Below are 21,069 nucleotides of genomic sequence, written 5' to 3'. Positions count from 1 at the left end.
TTATACTGTGTGCACATTTTAATCTTTTGTGATAGACCTGGAAAGAACACAGCAATTTCGAGTGAATGCGTATATTTAATGATGATGATAAATTCTATGGCTTTTATAGCTGGGCCAGTATTACGGCCAGACTTGGGCTGGATGAGAAGTAGGACACATCATGAGACCTGGCAGCAAAAACTCGGCCACACGGGATAGCATTCCTGGAAGGAGTCCTTCTGTCTGTGGCCACAGTTGTTGGAGATGCCCAGAGGAGGGCCTCGGGCATGAACAGCGATACTGTGAGGGCACAAGGAGTTAGGGGAGAGGGGCTCAGTTCAAGTCACACTTGGTGACAGAGGAACAAGGTATGTGCGTGCTGCCCTCAGAAGGAAGGTTTGGTGCCAAGATGCTGGCTGAGAACGGCCACGTCCCAGCTTTGGATCAGTGCTGAAGCTTCAGGTCAAAGTACACACGTCAGCTCTGAGGGTTCCAGGCAGGTGGGGCACCTCGGTGAGGGGTATCTGCCTGGTGCTGGCTCCTTGTGAGCTCTGACCAGACACTGAAAGCATCTGAGCTAGCTGATGCGGAACACAAGAAGTTTGCTGAAGTTTTGGCCCATTAGAAAAGGAAGGTCAGTTTCTCTGTGTACATGTGCTCTTATGTTTAAAGAGGCTTCCACTGTTATTACAATAAAATTTCACCTAGCTAGGCTCCAGCTTTCCGATCTGAAAGTAACTGTGAAAAGGTAAGTAAAAATTAACTTTTAACAATAAAGAGCAACTCTAAAGACTGGGCGGTCAATGAATGCCTGCACGAAACAGGCACTTGAAGACCTGCTGTGATTGGTCCCTTTCCCGCCCAGCGCTCGGCTTCCTTGGCAAAGCTCAGAAAAGGCTGGTCTGCAAACAAAAGCTACCCCAGGGTGTTTTTAATGTAAACATATAGTACTCTAATTTTTTTTAAGTATTGGCACTTGAAAGGTTAGTATCCACTTGCCTGAGAATTACTCTCTCTAGAAAAGCACAGGATTCTAGGTAGTCAGGGTTTTACTGCGTCGTTCAGGACCGCCTGCGACGTCCGCCTCCTCGCGTGATGGTCCGCCGGTAGAAGCAGAAGGGCCTGGCTTTGGGGGACTGGCCCGGGTTGGAAGGGTGGTGACAGTTTTGGTTTGAGACAGGTTGAGATTGAGAAGGCAGCAGGCCCACCTCCTGGAAGTGGCCTGCGAACAAGTAGTTGGCCCTCCAGGGTGGGGCTCAGGAATGAGGAAATGTGCCCATAAAGCAGAGGGGAAGAGATTAGGAAAACAGTTCACTAGAGGATGCTACCTACGCCTTTGACCGCAGCCTGGGCCACTGTTGTTTCCGTGGGAATATTTTGTTTCCCCTCCGCAGGCCCCGCATCAGCGAGCTAAACTAGCTTTATTCACATTTTGTTGGCATCCTAGAGTTGAGACCTTCAGCCTGGTAACCTTGCAAACAAATTAACTTGGATGTACACAAATTATTTCATCTCATCCCGTGGAAGTTTAAACAGGTGTGATAAACAGTGTATGTTGTGCTAACAACGAGCGAAGACGAATAGCCCACGGTTTGAATAAGCAGAGATGATTTTTGTTTCCATAGCAGTAAAACATTCGAATGCACAGGGGAGTTTTTTTTTTTTTTCTTTGACTTGGCCGACTGAGTCTCCCGCTGACCTGAAGTCATGATCTGAAGTAGCTAATCCCGTGTCTATGGAACTAGCGGTCTCTGGGGAAGGGAAAGTGTGCTTCGTGCCCCGTCCAAACACTGTGCTGGCCTCCTCACCCCTGAGGACTTGAGTGCAGAGAGACCTGTGGGAGCGCACGGGGAGGAGGGGGACGTGGGTGCTGCACTGGACCCATTTAAAGAAGCGTGCTGGTTCTGGGTGGTTGGTGCTGAGCTGCGAGGGGAGGAAGAGCACTGTTTTCAAACGGCTAATACCAGAAAACTGTTCCTCTGTTCCTCTTCTCTCCGCAGACGGTCTCGTGATCCAGAACACGCGCCGCGCTAGTGATGCGGATCATCTTTCTGCCCCTGGAGCCGCACCTGTGCCTCCGGCATTGTCCTCCCAGCCCGAGTCTGCATATATAAATTGGGATGTGGGAAAGCAGGAAGCAAGGCTCATGGTAACTGAGAGGCCCATATCTGGGTAGATCCAGGCCAGGCCCACGGCGCGGCCTCTCCCCTGCTCTGGAGCTCAGGCCACCGTGGCTCCGCTCATGTGCTCAGCACCGTCCCTCCATTTGTGCCTAAATGGCACAGCATTTGGTCAGCGCATCTGAAAAGGAAGGTGTGAGAAGTAAAGCCCATGGCCACCTATCCCTGCCAATTATGTGGCAAGACGTTCCTCACCCTGGAGAAGTTCACTATCCACAATTATTCCCACTCCAGGGAGCGACCTTACAAGTGCTTGCAGCCAGACTGTGGCAAAGCCTTCATTTCCAGATATAAATTAATGAGGTGAGAGGCTCTAGAAAAGGTATGCACTTTTACACATACCTTTAAATGGCTCAGCTAGTCCTCTGGCCAGACACCGCAAGGGAAAAGGGATGCAGGATGCGGATGCACGTTAGCCCTTACACGCCACTGTTTACTGTGGTTTTCTGTGCCAGTTTTGCACGTAGCGTCAGTTCATTCTTTCAGCAAGTATTTCCTGGGGTCCTGCGATATGCCAGGCATAAAAACAGACAAGACGAAAGACCCATGGCTGGAGAGAGAGTCATGCAAACACAATTAAAATGCAACGGAAGTTCTTTGACAGAGCTACGCAGCTGGAGGGGGCTGTCGTCCGTGACTTGAGGAGCGCTGTCAGGGCTTCTCAGACAGGTAGTCTCAGGCTGTGACGTAAAGAATGACCAGAAGGTGGATACAGAGGAGCTTCTGGGGAAGCTCAGACTGGAGGCAAAAAAGGAAGCCGCTCCTAACAGGCCTTCTCTGCTGTCCTGAAGGGTTTATTTATCCTACTGAGTCTAAGTAGTGAAAAACAGGATTTTGATTGGGATGTTAGAGAGATGGTTCATAGTAATTTGGAGAAGAGAGAGGAGGCAAGTAGATGGATGTGAAGTAGGAGTTGACAGTCCAGGTCCTGACAGTGAGGATGGAGAGGAAGGAACATCTCCCAAGTGACAGCTTGTGGAGCCTTTTCTCGCCTTAGGAGCAGTCTGTCCAGCCTAACAAGTGGAATTCTGTTGGGTATACAGGTGTTGAGGATATGCATTTAATTGGATTTTCAAAGGCATCCATGATACGCAGAAGAGTAAAAAGTACTGTTTTGGCAGACCAGTCCTTTAAAAAAAAAAAATCGTACATTTAGTCTGAATTATTTCTTGAATGACTATTAGATGCTCACTTCCATAAGGGAAATGAATATATGAGCTGTAGCTTCTGCCTCCAAAGGTTTTTATATCTTAGAAAAATGACAAAACCTACATAACATCCCTCAGTTGCGCACTAGTCTTGAGAAGGGTAGTTGAGCATGAATGTTGTGTGCTGTGTATGCGGTCCACACGCAGAATCCCCACTACTGTGTGCTGCTTTGGATGCCTGGTTAAGGGAAATCTGTCATTTGCCTTTCATCTTCATGATATGAACTTCAGAGCTGCAACTTTCAGACTACCACAGGTGAGAGTAAAAATTCGGCTGGAGAGGATTTCCCTCTGAGTGGTATTATTAACATGGACCCACATTATTATTAAATCTTGGAGTGCCCTTGGAGGAAGGCACCTGAAAGTTTTTAAAAAGATCTAGATTATGCTCCTGGCCCTTTAGAATACCACAGTCATAGATGATTGCAATATGATCTAGTTTTTAAAATAAGCCTATAAACGCATAGGTATTTAAAATTCAGATGGGTTCTGTACATAGGCCAACATTTAGTTGCCATAAATATGTAAGTACTGAGTGCCTACTGTGTGCACCGAATTTGTTGCAAAGCCTTCCTGTTTTGCAACCAGCTGCTTCTGCGGCCTCGGTAATTCTGGCCCGAGCGCCGAACGCGAACGCGGAGCTTGCTGCAGTCAGCCTGCGGTGAGGCCGTGCGGGCGGTGAATGAGGGAATGAACGAGGGCGTGAATGAGGGCCGAGACGCGGATAGGAGAGAAGTATGTGCAGAAGACAGTGGAGCGAACAAATGACTGGAGTGGCAGGAATTAGGCGGGATTACTGGGGTAGAGCGCACTGAAGAGGTCTTGGGCAATCTGTCCGGTAGGTGGTGGCTCCGAGTAAGGGAGACAATTTGCCCAGGGAACGGTGTGAAGTGAGGCTGAAACGGGCGGGCAGCAGTGCGCTTTCTGCCAAGAAGCACCTGCCCCCCAGCGGCCACCAGCCTGGCGTTGCCTCTGGGCCTGAAGCGGCGGGTCTGAGATGGGGTGGACGCGGGGCGCGGTGGTGGGGATGCTCTCGGCTTTTGGTGTTTAGACTTTACAACGGGCAGCATTCCCTCCCATTTCCCTCAGTTGCACCATAAGCTCCGTTTTATAAGCAGAGGTTGGAGAAAATAACTTGCTTCACTAGAGAAGAGAACGCGGGTCCCAGCACAGCGAGCGGGGAAAGCAGGTGGAAACAGCCCGAGGCAAGAAGGAAAGCTGATTTAGCAAGGCCGGTTGGAAGTCTTCATGTCAGCAGGCAGCCCTGAGCAACTCTAAGATCACTGGCACGGCCCAGGTGCCGCACTTGGTGCTGGTGGACGCACAAACTGAGACCGGTGGTTTCGCGGTTGTGAGGCAAGAAGAGAAGTTGAGGGAAGGAAACCAGTGGTGGAAGTAATTTCAGCTCTAAGCTGATCATGTTCTAGATTGGGGCTGTTGCAGGAGTCAGGGATCAATTGAAAGGGGGAAGATTTGGATGCCAGGCAAAGGAGAGAGTCAAAAATTCAGAGGAATGGCAGCTGGTACAATGTGGAAAGTGCTATTATTACTCAAGCAGAGTTAAGGTAGTCATGAGTAGGACAGTCCAGAGTTGTTAACTTGGCATTAATCTATCTATCCACGGGTGATAAATGGAATCGAATCAGATCACAGTCCTCCACAAAGAAAACAAGGGAGAGAGGCGGGAATAGAAGAGCCAGGGCAAAGCTCTGGGGTCCCTATTCACTAGTACTGGACCAAATCGAAAATTGTTTAAATGCCAAGTTTATAAACCATTCCCCCCTCACCTCTATTCCTGATGGTGGATCTATGGATAGCTTGTATAAGAACGGGGTTGTTTGCCCCTCTAACTAGGCTTGGAAAACCCTATCTGCAGTGTATTTCAGTACATGTGGAACTCAGGGCCCCAGCATCTGTTCCCATCTCTCAGATGTCTCGTGCCCTGGCTCCCATCCCTCCACATTGTTTGTACCACAGTACACACCCGTGTGTATGCTGAGCTCTGGCGTGGAGCGAGGGGGTGCAACTGCCTTTTCTTCCTGTCCCATGCACAGAGTCAGCTCATGTTTTGTTTTGTTTTTTTAAAGGGAGAGAGGCAGAGATAGAAGGTTTTGCTTTATTTTTAAGAAAATGACAACTCATCTTTATATTTTTGAACTGGCTACTGTAGACCCCTTACCAATTTACCTCTAGAAAAGGATCAGGAATCTAGGGCAGAAGGGGCGCCTGGGTGGCTCAGTCGTTAAGCGTCTACCTTGGGCTCAGGTCATGGTCCTGGGGTCCTGGGATTGAGCCCCGCATCGGGCTCCCTGCTCGGTGGGAAGCCTGCTTCTCCCTCCCCCACTCCCCTGCTTGTGTTTCCTCTCTCGCTGTGTCTCTGTCTGTCAAATAAAGTCTTCAGAAAAAAAAAAAAGGAATCTAGGGCAGAAGACTGGGTGAAAGGTATGATTAGTACACTTTTGACTTAAATCCTTTTCTTACAGAAATGAGTTGTTAGAAATTCTTTTGTATCCAAAGCCACAAGTTCAGTTGCATCTCAGAGGCGTGCAGCCCCATCTCCAGTTCTTCAAGATCCAGCCTACTTCCTGAAGGTCACTGGTAATTTCACTGGTAATTCAAAAGGACTTTTTCTAGAAGGGCTAAGCTGCTACAACAGTTGAAAGTTTTTCTTTGAGCTTCCGGGACAAGCCATAATCATCCTAGTTGATCTGAAATTTCAGAATACCCGTTTTATATTTGTAAAGCACAGATCAGTTCTGGAAAACCATCACAGTTCCAATTCTGTTGTAGTTCCACAGATTTCCTAAAATCTAAAACTCTGTTGGTTTTAAATCCCAAGTTCAGTGAAAACTTTAGTCATCCTTAAAACTTTAAAAAGGTCTATTTTAATAAAGTGTATCATAAAATGCCAAGTCCTGTATGTTAGTTTTCCTTCCAAAACAGCATCCGTAATTACAACGTGTGGCTTGCAGGTACAACACGGGTTGCTTCACATCCACTTCGACAGTTAACTCTTTTAGGTATTCTGTCTTTAAGGCCTCTGGAGCCAGGGGCTGCACCCCTCTGACATGAGAGCTGATAGAAGAATACTAACTAGAGGAACCAAGCCTGAAGTGTCAGGATCTCATAAGCACGCAGCTCAGGCTCAGCGCCCAGGTGGTGGGTGGCGTTCTGGGTCTAAGTGAACACTCTCTGAAAGTAAGGATAAATTTTTCAGTGTTATTTCCGTGGCCTGAACTTTTTGCCTCAATCAGTAAAGATCAAGCAGGAATTATACTTAGGAACAATAACCTAAAATCTGGGAAGGGGGTGTGAGGGGAGCATGGGGTTCTGTGTAGAAGGTAAATTGGGTCACTATTGAAAATTCAGTAACTTCCAAAGAGCCTTCTTGAAAATCACATTTAAAAATATGTGTTTGTTTAGAAATTTTTGTATAGATGAGGAAACTATGTTCTCAAAGAATATTTTTTTACAGGTACGAAAATTGTATTAGACCTTTAGTGTAGTGCCTGGTTTTTTTTTTTTTTAGTTATAATCTGTATCTGTAGAATCTGGAAAACACAGAAAAGCTATTTTTTAAATGAAAATCTCTTATGCCAGCACCTAGGGAAAGCTATTAATATTTTCCTATCATCCCCACACATTTGACTATTAAGACAAAACGGAGTCTATTACAAAATTTTTCCTTTTGCTCCTAGGCACATGGCTACCCATTCCCCCCAGAAATCTCACCAGTGCGCCCACTGTGAGAAGACGTTCAACCGGAAAGACCACCTAAAGAACCACCTCCAGACTCATGACCCCAACAAGATGGCCTTCGGGTGTGAGGAGTGTGGGAAGAAGTACAACACCATGCTGGGCTACAAGAGGCACCTGGCCCTCCATGCGGCCAGCAGCGGCGACCTCACCTGCGGGGTCTGTGCCCTGGAGCTAGGGAGCACAGAAGTGCTGCTGGACCACCTCAAAGCCCATGCTGAGGAAAAGCCCCCCGGCGGAACCAAGGAGAAGAAGCACCAGTGCGACCACTGCGAGAGATGCTTCTACACCCGGAAGGACGTGCGGCGCCACCTGGTGGTCCACACAGGCTGCAAGGACTTCCTGTGCCAGTTTTGTGCCCAGAGATTTGGGCGCAAAGACCACCTCACTCGACACACCAAGAAGACACACTCACAGGAGCTGATGAAAGAGAGTCTGCAGGCCGGAGACCTTCTGAGCACCTTCCACTCCATCTCTCCGCAGTTTCAGTTGAAGGCTGCCCCGCTGTCTCCTTTCCCTCTAGGAGTTCCTGCACAGAACGGGCTTGCAAGTAGCTTGCCAGCTGAGGTACACAGCCACCCCCACAACCCCTCGGATCAGACCTCCCAGCCTGTACAACCGCTGCCAGAGCCCCTGGCCCCCCTCCACCCCGTAACCGCTCCTAGCTCTCCTCCCCCACCCCTCCAGAATCACAAGTACAACACCAGTTCTACCTCATACTCCCCACTTGCAAGCCTGCCCCTCAAAACAGATACGAAAGGATTTTGCAATATCAATTTGCTTGAGGACTTGCCTCTGCAAGAGCCTCAGTCACCTCACAAGCTCACCCCAGGTTTTGACCTGGCTAAGGGAAGTGCTGGTAAAGTGAACCTGCCCAAGGAGCTACCTGCGGATGCTGTGAACCTCACAATACCTGCCTCTTTGGACATTTCCCCCCTGTTGGGCTTCTGGCAGCTGCCCCCGCCTGCTACCCAAAATGCCTTTGGGACTAGCCCTCTCACCCTGGGGCCTGGGGAGTCTCTGCCCCACAGGTTAGGCTGTCTGGGGCAGCAGCAACAAGATCCCTCACTAGCCATGAGCACCATGAGCCTGGGCCAGCTCCCCCTTCCTCCCATCCCCCATGTTTTCCCAGCCGGCACTGGCTCTGCCATCCTGCCTCATTTCCATCATGCATTCAGATGACTGGTTTTTCAAGCGTACTTTTCTTACTCTGAAAGGTGTTTTAAGAAGCATTTTAAATATCAGTTATAATAATACAAGGAAAGATTTGGAAAGCAGGACTGGGAATATGGCTTATTCGGTGATGACTGGCTTGAGATGCGAAGAGTTCTCGAACTGCATGTATTGTGCCAATCTGTCCTGGGTGTTCATGCTTTGTACCAAATTTAATAAGCAAGTATTCTTTAAATGGAACTGCAAATATTGTCATAACCGACATCCAAACGAGGGCTGCTATATATACGTGTTTGTCAAATTGAATTTAATCGTAAGCCATGATCATAATAATGTTAACTAATTTTATGTGGCACTGCCTAGTAAGGGAACTATGGAAAGGTTTGGATTTCTCCAAAATGGGAGAATTTTTACAATAAGAAAATAACCTTTATATTGCATATTATAACTAGGCTGTGTATTTCTTTTCAGGGATTTTTCTACCTTCAGGGTTGGATGTAGTTTAGTTACTATTGCCATAGCCAACCTGTAGTTTTACAGAAACAATTTCTTGTGGAATAATAGACGTCTCCATTTTAATAAAGCATTTTAAATGTAGTTTGAATATTTTCCACAAGATGCTACAATGTGAGTTATCACTTCATTTATCTTAAAGACTAAACTGGTTGTCAGTTACATCTGACAGAAAAAAAAAAAAATCACTGTGTAACCAGGTTAAGTGGTAAAATAATCCAGGCGTCAGTCAAAAAAAGCATTTTGCTGACTTTAATATTGATTATATTTTTTAACAGGAATTTAAGAAAATATTACTGGAATTTAAAAATATATATATATATATTAAACAAGAATTTTCTTTGCTCTGTCTGGCTTAAGATACTACTCTGCTTTATTATTTTTAATCACCAATAAATGCATTTTAAATTCATCATTTAAGTCAATATTAGTTTTATTCAAAAAGGTTAACATTTACAATGTAACTATAATCTATGTCTTGAATTTGGTATCTAATGAGTTTTAAAAATATAAAACCTAACCTTTTTTTAAAGCTCCTTTGTCCTTCTTTTGTGTTTAGAGGCTTTCTATATGAAGATATATCTTACATATAATAAACTCTACAAATCCTGCATACTTGACTGATTTTTATATACAACTACACCCAGGTAACCATGTAGATGGGAGTTTCAAGAAAACATTTCCAGCTCCCTACCCAGCTCCCTCATGCCCCCTCCTGGTCATTACTTCCCCCACAGAAACTACTATTCTGACTTCTATTCAGCATCTATTAGGTACTACCTTTTTTTTTTTTTTTTTTTGAGTAAATTAGGATTTCAGGTGGAAGCTCATATGCTTAAGTTCCTAGCGCTATTAATTTATTTCTAAAAACTGATAGAACATTTGGATCTTTCCATAATATTATGTAATTTATTTCTGATGTGTATGTCAGAGTACTGGCCACTGGAGTTTAGTCTACCCTGGGCTACTATGTTCCAGTTTTATAATGGTCCTGACCATTAATTTTTTATACAAATTAGAAATTTGCCTATTCCTTATTGGGATTTCTTCAGAAAGTATTATGACCCCTTGAATCTGACAAGCCTGTTTTTGTTTCACCTCTAATGAGGGTGGGGGTGGGTGGAGAAAAGGAAGCCTTGAGTACCTCTACCCATCAAAGAAGCCTATTGGCAAATGTGAGAAACCGTGGCCCACAGCTCTTACCAGTGATGCCGAGGACCGTGATGGGCAGCAGACAAGTGGCCCGGGGCTTGGCTGTAGTATGTGGAACTGACATGGTAGAGCCTTAATGTACAGTTTAACCTGGGGGTAGGAAATGAGACAAAGGGATAAAGGTTACCTCTTCATGAAGTAGGAATCCATTGGGATGCCTGCCTCCATTCCTATATCTGCTCTTACCTCTCCGAGAGAAGGCGATCTGCCAGAGCATGAGGAGAAGGAGAGTACTGGCTCACCTTAGTGAAATCTCCCAAGATCCATTCACAGAAGCTTCCACAAATACTTTTATGTGGCTTAGTAGTCTTCAGTCCATTCCAGGACACATACCTGATTTCCCTGAGCATAAAACAGCATTAGCTCCCCAAAATACAGATCCTAAAAGTTTCAGGTGTTGTGTTCGGGGCATTACAAGTGGAGTAGGTTGGAATTCTCCTACTTAAATTTAGACAGGAGAAATGGCTTAATTCCTAATTGAAATTCCTTGAGGTCAAGGAAAAAAAAAAGTTCTTAAATGAAAAAAGCATAAGTATAAAGGACTCTACAAAGAGAGTTTATTCACCCTGAGGACGGCAAAGAAAAGGAACAGAGCCATATAAACCAGTGGTGGACTAACCAGCTGGCTTCTGATTCAGCCATGATAAATAAATAACCTGAGTCCACTTAAGAGCACCCTTCCCACAGGAGGGGAGAGTTACTGTAACTGTTCCTCCATGGCAGTGTTTCCCCAAAAGCTGTGTGCACTGGTCTGAGACAATTCCTCATGGTATACAGATGGACACTTAAAATAGGAACACTTACTGATTAAAGTTCATTAGAAGCAAATATCAAAAACGGGATTTCACATTGTGTAGGTTAAGCTAGGTAAAACACTATTTTCCTAGTTAAGTAAATAATGCTAGTAAGTAAAACTCCAAAGACTGTTTTCCTAAAAGGTTCTAACATCAAAGCAACATTTCTTTAAAAACCTATTAACTGTAATTAAAACAAAAAGTCAACCACTGACATACAGGTTGATGTGTTGTTTAATATTGTTTTGAAAATTTTAAAGAGAGTAATGAAGAAGAAAAGGTGAATGTGGTTTTTACTTGTTCTCCATTATGTCTCAAGAAGAATCCTGGGCTTATAAACAGCCGTCCGCCTTTCCTTCCCCCTTAGGTGGCATTCCTGGGTACACAGCCATCCACGCTGATGAGTTAAAGGGAGACGGTCTGAAAACAACAAAAGGCATTTACTTTAGAACTTAATTGTTTCCACAGTGAGAAAGTTAAATAATGTAGGCATCTTTACATTTTAACAAACTATTCACAGTATCAAGAAAAAAGTCTCCACAGCAGCCCTGATATTCAGTATCTATCTCAGGGAACTGTCCCTTTTGGGGGAAATGTGTTTGGAAAAAGGGACATGGTGGTAGATTCCTGGGCAAAATGAGGACGCATTCCCCTTTCAAGTCCAGTCAAAAGCTGAGTATCATTTTCAAACTATACGTTTAACAAAAGAGTAGGTTTCAAGAGCACACATTTTGTTAACCCAACTGAAGACTTACCCAAATTTCTCTTTGGTTTGCTTGCTATGGATTCATTCTCTTAAAGGCTTACTAACTGTATCTTGCACATCCGATGATCAGGAACACCTGGATTAGAGGTTAATTTTTTTTTTTTCTTACCTGGCCTCTAGAAGTTAATCTTTTTTAGAAGATTTAGCAAATCCTTGTCTGAGTTTTGCTCCAGAAGTAGGGTCCACAGCTAATCCTTTGCAGACATAAACAGATTTGTTATTATGTAAAAGCAAACATTAGCAAGAAAAAAAGGAATGATTATGAAATCCTCACATTGGATTCAAAAGTTTCTCTTCTTCCTTTTTGTTTTGTTCTGTTTTGTTTTGTAGCTATAGACAAGTACTCAGTCTCTATCCTGGGCCAAATAATAAGAAAATAGGGACACTCTCAGGCACCTTCTCTCCTCTGTCCCTAGCCCTTCACTTACTCACGGATAGGCCCTTTGGACCACCACCTCAGGTGGCCCGCCATTTAAACAATCTGACACTCCCCACCTCTCCCCACTGCTGTCCTGGCTTTCGAAATGTTCCCTGAGTATATCATGTCTTCACAGTTCTTTGCCTGCTCTCATTCCAGAAAGGGTTTGATAAGCCTTATGGAAGCATGAGATGCCTTTCCTCCCAGGGGTTATTTACATAGCGATGGACTCATTCCACTAACAGGATTCTTTTCCTTTGTGCCCAGCAGCACCATTAAGTATGAGGATGAAGGAGTTGATAGATATAAGCATGTCATACCACGGTCTATTTTGTACCGCATGGTATGGGACAGGAGTCTCAGAGATATCATTTTTTTGTAAATGGAACAATTCCCCTCTGTCCTAGAGCCCTCCATTCTACTCATAGTGTTTTATGAAGGGGAAGTCAGCAAACAACCCAAGGAAATTGTGAATCAAACTATCAAAAGACACAGGAACAGAAAGTTTTCAGTGTTCATTTTACCAAAAGATCTACAAGTTTTAGATCTTCCCAAGAATCAGCAACTGACCCTCTGATACTCGTTATATTGACCATAATTAAACTAGCTAAGGAAGGGATGCTAGTACAGGTAAGATGCTTAGCTTCATCAAATCCACCGGCTCCAGAAATAAAAGCAGAGCCCACCCCAACAAAGTATGTACAATGCAATTCACTAAATACATGATGCAACATAGCTCTAGAACCCAGAACTGTATTTTCGTAGGGATCGTAGTGTCTGTGTCTAAGTACTGGAGGGGCTGTTGCTCGGCAGGACATTCTCAGGAGATCAGTCCCCTGGATATCCAAACCCTCGGGAAAATAGTCACTAGTTAGAGATCCACTGACTAGGTTATAAACTCACTTTCCAACTGAACATTAGAATCTTTGTGAGAATGAAGGAAGATCTACACCTTACTCCAAAACAACTTCCATACATAAATATATATATAAATTACATATTACACATTAAATATATTTATAGGTTGTAAATATTATAGGCAATTATTATCTTATAAATGCATATCTCCTTAATGTTTCCATTTTGGACCCAGTTTTTCCAAAGCAGACGAGGATCTGGTCAGGCCTACCCCTTTCCATGGAATTACTTGAGCAAGTTGCTTAGCCTCTCTGTTCTTCCCTTGCCTGTAAACCAGGAATCCGAACAGCACGTTTACCCCTGTGCTATTGTGAGGATTAAATGAGTTAATATATGTAGTGCTTAGAAGAGTGTCCGATGTAAATTTGGGCTACTATCCATGTGAGTTATTTAGCACAGCAAAAAAGTAGAAGCAATCGATGTGCTCAACACCAGGAAAAGAGCTAAATAAGTCATCTTGTGATACTATGTTTTTTTTTTTTTTTTTAAAGATTTTATTTATTCATTTGAGAGAGAATGAGATAGAGAGAGCATGAGATGGGGGAGGGACAGAGGGAGAAGCAGACTCGCAGGGAGCCCGATGCGGGACTCGATCCTGAGACTCCAGGATCATGACCTGAGCCGAAGGCAGTCACTTAACCAACTGAGCCACCCAGGCGCCCTTGTGATACTATGTTTTAACAACAAAAACAACAACACCTCTTTTGCCATAGGGAAATCTTCAGAACGTGTTAGTGAAAAAAATCAGGATGTGTATAGGGCCTATAATCCTAAACTTTGATGAGAGGGGAAAAAAAGAAAGAGTATAAATAGAAAAAAATGGAAGACGATATTGGTGTTAACAGTGATCATGTCAGGATGTGGAATTCTAAGTGACTTTTTATTTTCTTCACACCTTTCCCCCATTTTCCAGTATTTTCTACACTAAGCATTCATTTCTTACATGATACTTTCTAGACATGCTCTTTCTCAAAAGCATTTTTTGCAGACAAACAACAGAGCTAGAAACAAGAAGTTCCCAGGCCCCCACGATTGCCTAACTCACAGAGCCGCGCATGCCGGAGAATGCATCACCAGCGTCTGTTTTTATCACAGATAGTCTGGGCGCCTCACTGAGCCTTATGGCTCCAGGGCCAGCCTTCCATTCTATAATTTCTGTTCACACCCCAACTCTTTCCTATGCTTTGGCCAAATAGGCCATTTGTTTCCAAAGTATGTCCTCTGCATTTTCATTTTCATAGCTTTATTCATTCCATCTTCAACTTTTCTCCACTGGTCAAAATCTACCTCATCCTGAAAGCTCACCCCAAATGTCTCAACCTCCACCACGCCCCTCTCTCTCAGACTGATACCTCCTCCATAAAGCCTCCTGGGCAAAGTTGATCTCTTTCTTGTATCCCCTTAGAACTTTTATTTCTGACTGTTAAATATTCAATATAATTGACTGTCTCTCCCCCTAGACTTTTAAGAATCTATGAGCATAAGAAATAACCATGCATAATAATTATGTGATGAACGAATGAATCCTCTGAACATCCACGGCAGCTGTGAATCACCTTCATACAATATTACATGCTTTCTTGCATCAGAGATCTTCCTGCACATGCTTATCTTCTCATAAGACTCTAGAATGGATAAGGATTGTGACTTACACACATGTATCTCCCCTGACTGTGAATTTGGAACAAAAGGCTGTACATGGAAGGTACTACATGTTTCTTTTACTCAAGAGAGTTTAAGAATGAAAGCCAGAGTTTTAGGGAGTTAACTACCAGTTAGATGAAAGATGGTAAGAGGATTTATGTGGAAGGCGAGTGACACCAAGTGGTCTAAACTACTGATTATCAATCCAGAAATAGCAAAGCCCAGCAACTACAATTTTTAAAAGACTCTCATATTACAAACAGAGTAAGACTGAGCAGAACAGAACCAATGGACAGTAAGATGCAAATCTGGTTCACACATGAGCCTGTTCATATTAGTGAAAGGCAGTGCTTTTTTCCAACCCTTAAATATTTTTGAGAATTCACCTCCCCTCAACATACTTCTTGTATGTTCAATATGCTTTCTCCCCAGAATGACTCCAAATGAAATATGACTAATTTAAAGGCACACCAACACTGGAGACTTTCTATTTAAATGTAAGAAAGTGAGGGTCACCTGGGTGGCTCAGTCAGGCGTCCAACTCTTGACTTCGGCTCAAGTCATGATCTCAGGGTCGTGAGATTAAGCCCCACGTTGGGCTCCACACTGAGTGTGGAGCCTGTTTAAGATTCTCTCTCTCTCCCTCTCCTTCTGCCCCTCCCCGCCCCTGCTCGCATACATACTCTAAAATAAATAAATCTTTTGGAAAAAATAAATGTAAGCAAGTGAGGCTACAGGAAAAGACAAGAAATTAAATTTTAAAAGCATCTTAAACCTGAAATAAAATAAGAATTATCTCTTAAAGCTAATTAACATGACAATTCTAATTCACATGCCAATAATTTAAGTGGGAAATTATAGAATCAAGATACCTACTTTCTCTCATATATTTCAAGTATTTATTGAACACCTCACATGTGCCATCAACAATTCTAATATGAAGGGATACAGCAGTACAATTAAAAATAGGCAAAGTAGACAGATCCTAACCTTCTTGAAACTTACATTCCTTTTTGGTGGTGGGAGACAAATATGTATTAGATATTAGATGGTGATGAATGCTATTAAATGAAACTACAAAGGGAATTATGGAGGGTTTGATTAAGTTTAAATGGAGAGGTTGGGGGGCCTCAATCTGAAGATGACACTCAGCAAAGAACTGAAGGAGCGAGCAGTGCAGATTAGTGGGGGACTGGTTGGGTTTTTAGCTGAAGGAGCAATTAGTGTGTATGGGCCCCGAGCCCAGGAATGGCAGGCCTATTATGGTAAAGGAACAACACTGAGGCAGTGGTGGTATAGAATGCGCCTTCTACTCAGCAACATCACAGTGGTCCTAAACCACCTTATACGCAAACAATGAATCATGGACCACTACATCAAAAACTAATGATGTAATGTATGGTGATTAACATAACAATAAAAAAGAAGAAACATAATACTATCTTGCTTACACCTACTGGCTACATCTATTTTTCCTATGTATCAGAGTGGTGTGTCTAGAACATTCTGCCTAACGTCACATACTGGGACACATCACAGGATGTGTCACATGTACTGGGATGTGTCGCATACTGGGACACAAGACTTCTGAATTCTAGTTTAGGATCTTTTCACTTACGCCTTGCTGTACTTTAAAGAAATTATTTAGTCCAAGGAAGAAGTTTTTCTTTATTTTCAACACTAGACCTGACACTCTGTCTTCTTCCATTCCCGATCTTTTTGCGAGTTTACTAGACCAGGGAATGAAGGTCCTAGATGCCACTGCTGTACTCGGATCGGACTTTTGCACATTGTCAGAGTTCTCTAATCACAATGAATTAAGAAATATTCCCTCTAGGGGTGCCTCAGTGGCGCCTCAGTGGCGCAATTGGTTAAGCATCCAACTCTTTGATTTTGACTCAGGTCATGATCTCAGGGTCATGGGATCGAGCCCCGTGTCAGGCTCCAAGCTCAGCATGGAGTCTACTTGAGATTCTCTCTCTCCCTCTGCCCCTCCATCCCCCACTCTCTCTCTCAAACAAATAAATCTTTAAAAAGAAAATATTCCCTCCTGGCAAGTAAGCTTTAACCTCAAACTTAAAGGAGGGCTTTTCACTTTCGGGAAGCATTATAATACAATCTTTGAAAAAAATAACAAAAGAAACCATAATATAAAGAATTTATCTCTTCTGAAGGACACTAATCTTTATACTTGAGAAATATAGCTTAGTGAAAGTTTTACCAAATAAACTCATATGTGGTTTGAATTTATTTTTTTCTAAGTGAAAACTAAAACCCCATTGTTAAGTTTTCATAGATCAGGAAAAAACTAATGACTTGGGTTTACAGGGCTATGGGCAATCTTTTTAAAATGCCCCATTCCATTTTTACCACATGATAAACAACCCATGAGGAATTTAAAAACTAATAATAAGGCTTTCTGGTGACTTCATGGACTGTGAGACTGGCAGTTAGTTCCTACTCTGGTTCTGATAACACCTTCAAAATAAGACACCTGATCAGAGGCGCCAATATGGTCATGAGTTAATTCACATTGCCTTCATAGTGCAATGTTGATCATAAAGAAGAATGACACGTTGATTAAGGCAGCTCAGTGAAGAGAGGTAGCAAAATAGATATCTCATTCAGCTCTGGTGTTTACCAGTCGTGTGCCTTGAACAAATAACATCCTCTCTGAGCTGTTTCCATTTCCACAGATTAAAACATTTGGAAGCTTACGAGGAGGATAAAATGAAATGGGTCTAGCACATGGTTAAGTACTGTAATAGTGGTAGGCCTTCCTGCTACTTGAAAGAAATTATTTAGTTCAGCAAAGAAACTTTCCTTTTTCTTCCCCAGCTTTATTGAGATATAAGTAAATAGAACATTGTGTAAGTTTAAGGTATACAATGTGATGATTTGATACACATATATATTGCAAAATAACTACCACAAAAAATGTTAACAAATCCATTGCCTCACATGGTTACCTCTGGGGGGGGTGTGTGTGTGTGTGTGTGTGTGTGTGCATGTGCGTTTGTGTAGTGTGAACATCTAAGATCTACTCTCTTAGCAACTTTCAAGTATACAATATAATATTGCTAACTATCGTCAGCACGTGTACAGATCCCCAGCACTTACACGTGGAGTCTGTACCCTGAGACCATTGTTTCCCCCCTCCCCACCCTTACTCCTGGCAACCACCGTTCTATTTCCTGTTTTTATGAGTTCAACTTTTTTTAGATTCCGCATGTAAATGTGATCACACAGTATTTATCTCTGTCTGAACTAGTTCACTCAGCATAATAACCCCAATGTCCATCCATGTTGTCACAGAAGGCAGAATTTCCTTCTTTTTATGGCTGAATAATATTCCACTGTGTATACATACAACATCTTTAACCTTTCACCCATCAACAGACACTCAGGTTGTTTTCGTATCTTGGCTATTTGTTTTCTTCTTATTTCCACACAATACCTGACACACCGTTATCTCCCATTCTTAACCTCTTTTCAATTTTACTAGATGATTTTACAATTTTACAATGATGATTTAGACCATACTGCTGTAATGGTATCTGACTCTGTATATTGACAGAGTTATCGAATCCTGATAAACTAGGAAAATTCCTTCTTGGCAAATAAGCTTTAACCTCAAACAAACCCATATATCTTTATATCCAAAAGCAACACTTGACGTCAAAGCTTTGCCGGCTGCCAACAAATTCCAAAGCTGAGAGTGGCTCCCCTCTGGCCCCTCATTTGATCGTTGACATGCTTACTCCGACTCACCTGGCCTCGTTGGGGCCACATTTGGCACTGCCAGGGCCCTGTTCTGCAGCAGGGCTCCCACGGCACTGGTTACAGTTGGCTCTTTTTTTGGACTCATCTGAGCCCTAGCCTACAGAGAGCAAGAGAGAGGGGGACCAACTCTGTAACCTAGGTAGCGCACAGGAGGTAGAGCTGTTCCCACTTAACCAGCAGCAGACCGGACTCATCCCCAGGCCCTGCCGCACCCAGGGGAAGGGGACATGCACACCCTGTGCCCTAGCTCGCCTGCTGTCTTGCTGTTCTCAGAGCCATGTCTAGGTTTCGGCACTTTCATTCCATAATCAGCCCTTGAGGGGAGTGGTGATATGTTAATCCTGTAAAATTAGTTGTATGGAGACATAAGAAATCACTTAATGTCAGTAAGGATAGTTACGGAACATTTTAGTTTTTCATTTTACTTGAAAATGATTTTGTTTTTAAATACATGAACAGAGAAGAAAAACAGACGTTGGCAGGCAGCAAATGTTTTAAACATGGAATTCCATCATCTCCACACCACGCCCCTGTCTGCTGAGCAGCGGTAGCAGAACAGTTACATTAATACACAATAAGGACCAAAAGGTCCTTTGGGAGCTTCTTACCTAGCTACCGGTCCCAACATTTCCATGGCAACGACTGTATAAAGATAACCTGTTACTCCAAGTGAGAATTCTCACTTGGACAAGGACAGCTATGAGGTTACAGCAGGCAGCTCATCCCCATCCAAACACAGACAGCTATTTTCAGAGGCCCATATTGGTCTCTTTTGGTTAAGGGTATAACACATTTTTAAAGTTGATTATGTTTAAAATAGAAACACATTTCAGCTGTGCTGTTAACAGCCCATCAGAAGTAAAACAACCCCTCCCTCTTTGTTCCACTCTGAATAAGCCTCACTATTAGCCAGGGCCCGAGTGGTGAAGCTGCCACAAGGGAAACAAGGACTGCTGTTCAGCTACGGTCTACAGTGAGTTTCCTCAGAAAGCAACTAATTTTTCCTCTGTGTTCCCAATTACCACTTAGTTCTGGAAAACAAGGAGAGGAACAAGGCCAAGTCACTGGTTACACTCAGGACGGCCAGCTGGCCTCCTTCAGGAATAAAAAGCACTTCCGTTTGCTGCTTCCCTGGGCTCCCTTTGGCCCCACTAATGTGACTAACTTCGTGGACTGGTTAGAACCATTCGAAGAAACGTGCTGCTTTAGAAGGTATAGGTTTTACTTAGAAAATGTTTCTAAAATTCAGTTGAATTCAAGCCCAAAGCAGTCATATACCCCCCAAATTGTGGTGCCTATCCCACCAAGAAAGGACCACCAGAGAGGAGGAGGAAGGAGGATGGGGCAGTATGGAAAGAGGAACCTTATGTGCAAGGCACTTTGTTTATATTGTTTATAATCCTCCCAACAACACAGCAAGGTATAGATTAAAGTGAGTCTCAAAGAATTTAGTTGCCGTAAGTTTACCTACAGATAATAAATTACAGAATTGAGAGTCAAACCCTGGCTACTGATTGCAGAATCTGGGCTCCTTCCATACTGCATGGCTCCCATGCTAGTTCAGGGTAAAGACCGAATCTCTAACAACTATATTTATCGTAACCACCCTGCCTGCCCCACGAACACACCTATTTCCTCCTTCCTCTCTTTCTTTATCTAGATGCCTAGGCTCTGCAGCTAAAACCCTTCTTGTCACCCCATATCGTAGCAGCTTCTCATTCCCACCCATTCTTTCTCAAATTCTCCTCCACACACAGCCCGTCTGTCCTCCTCTGGGCCCTCATTCTTTATCTGTTGCTGTGACTCCTGACCATGGCCGATCCATCTGAACACCAGTGGCAAAGGTGATCTTTCTAAAAAACCAATTCTGTCACTCCAGTCTGTACTATTCAATGAGTCTACACCGCCCACAGACTGACACATGAGGCAAATAATCAACAACTAGACAGGAAAGCTAAGAAAGTTGACCTGCAGAGAGAAGAGCAAGCAGAAGCATAGCAGGATGAAGAGACAAGATGGGAAGGTGGAGAGGAAGACTTGCTGGGTTCATGGGGACTTTCCAGGTCCTGCTTCAGATCCTCGAGCTTTTGGGCAACTATCCACTTCCTCTTTTCCCTCTCTCTGAACTGACTCAAGTGAAAGCTCTTCTAGATCTGATGCCCCCTGCCTGTCCCTTCTCCATCACATCCCACAGGCACTCCATCCATTAGCCCCACATGGTGAACTCCTCAGGCCACAAACTGGACATTTTGTGTGTAATGTCCTCCCCAACTCCCACTCTAGGCTGGTGAACCCATCTGATATTCAAGGGGGAAATGCTGCTCCTCTTTGAAGACTCCCATGGCTCACACTGGTCTCTTCCTCCATAGTGCTCCGTATACATCAACTACCACAGCTTCCCACTGCCTTGTTTCCACGTCCTCCTCCTTCACTGAGTTACAAATGCTGATCAACCAGCACCCAGCACAGTGTCTGGGACAGAGCAGATATTCAGTAACTGTCTAATGTATGTGGAGATAGAGCTTAGAGTCCACTGTCCGTGGGCTATGCTGTTGGAGAGGCTCCCACCCTTATTACATACTGGATTTCATGGAAATCTTTCTAAATATGTTTCATACCCTCAAGTATTCAGACCAATTTAATCTTTCCTTGGTTTCTGAGCCATGTTTATGAAACTAACAGCTTTTGCAGTATACTGTAAGTTATATCCCTGGGACCTCTGATG

The 21,069-nt window shown here is 43.6% G+C and overlaps 2 protein-coding genes across 22 annotated transcripts in view; one reads left to right on the top strand and one right to left on the bottom strand.

Moving 5' to 3' along the window:
- Window positions 1–9,224, top strand: part of PLAGL1 (PLAG1 like zinc finger 1) — a 110,219-nt gene extending 100,995 nt beyond the window's left edge. For 16 of the 20 annotated variants that reach the window (XM_081827446.1, XM_081827441.1, XM_081827442.1 and 13 more), the window contains 2 exons: window positions 1,980–2,462; window positions 7,066–9,224. In XM_081827446.1, the coding sequence (XP_081683572.1) occupies window positions 2,311–2,462; window positions 7,066–8,305 (1,392 nt within the window). In that variant the 5' untranslated portion in view covers window positions 1,980–2,310 and the 3' untranslated portion in view covers window positions 8,306–9,224. Of the gene's footprint in view, window positions 1–1,979; window positions 2,463–5,848; window positions 5,978–7,065 lie in introns of those variants that run through there. The other 4 variants (XM_006744481.3, XM_081827447.1, XM_081827449.1 and 1 more) reach the window with 3 other exon arrangements.
- The window catches only part of LOC102733508 (zinc finger C2HC domain-containing protein 1B), a 48,129-nt gene continuing 32,529 nt past the window's right edge, over window positions 5,470–21,069 (bottom strand). Inside the window, exons 1-5 of one of the 2 annotated variants that reach the window (XR_004079159.2) lie at window positions 11,856–13,386; window positions 11,691–11,775; window positions 10,013–11,235; window positions 7,539–7,652; window positions 5,470–6,559 (exon numbers count right to left, since the gene is read on the bottom strand). Coding sequence is in view for 1 of the 2 variants with exons in the window: in XM_081827463.1 (XP_081683589.1) it covers window positions 11,705–11,775; window positions 18,333–18,441 (180 nt within the window). In the remaining variant the exon portion in view is untranslated. Of the gene's footprint in view, window positions 6,560–7,538; window positions 7,653–10,012; window positions 11,236–11,690; window positions 11,776–11,855; window positions 13,387–18,332; window positions 18,442–21,069 lie in introns of those variants that run through there. The other variant, XM_081827463.1, reaches the window with a different exon arrangement.

This window comes from Leptonychotes weddellii, chromosome 8 (assembly GCF_054177405.1).
Source record: "Leptonychotes weddellii isolate Sample4059 chromosome 8, ASM5417740v2, whole genome shotgun sequence".
Taxonomy (NCBI): Eukaryota; Metazoa; Chordata; class Mammalia; order Carnivora; family Phocidae; genus Leptonychotes; species Leptonychotes weddellii.
This window is presented reverse-complemented; position numbering and strand designations above follow the sequence as displayed.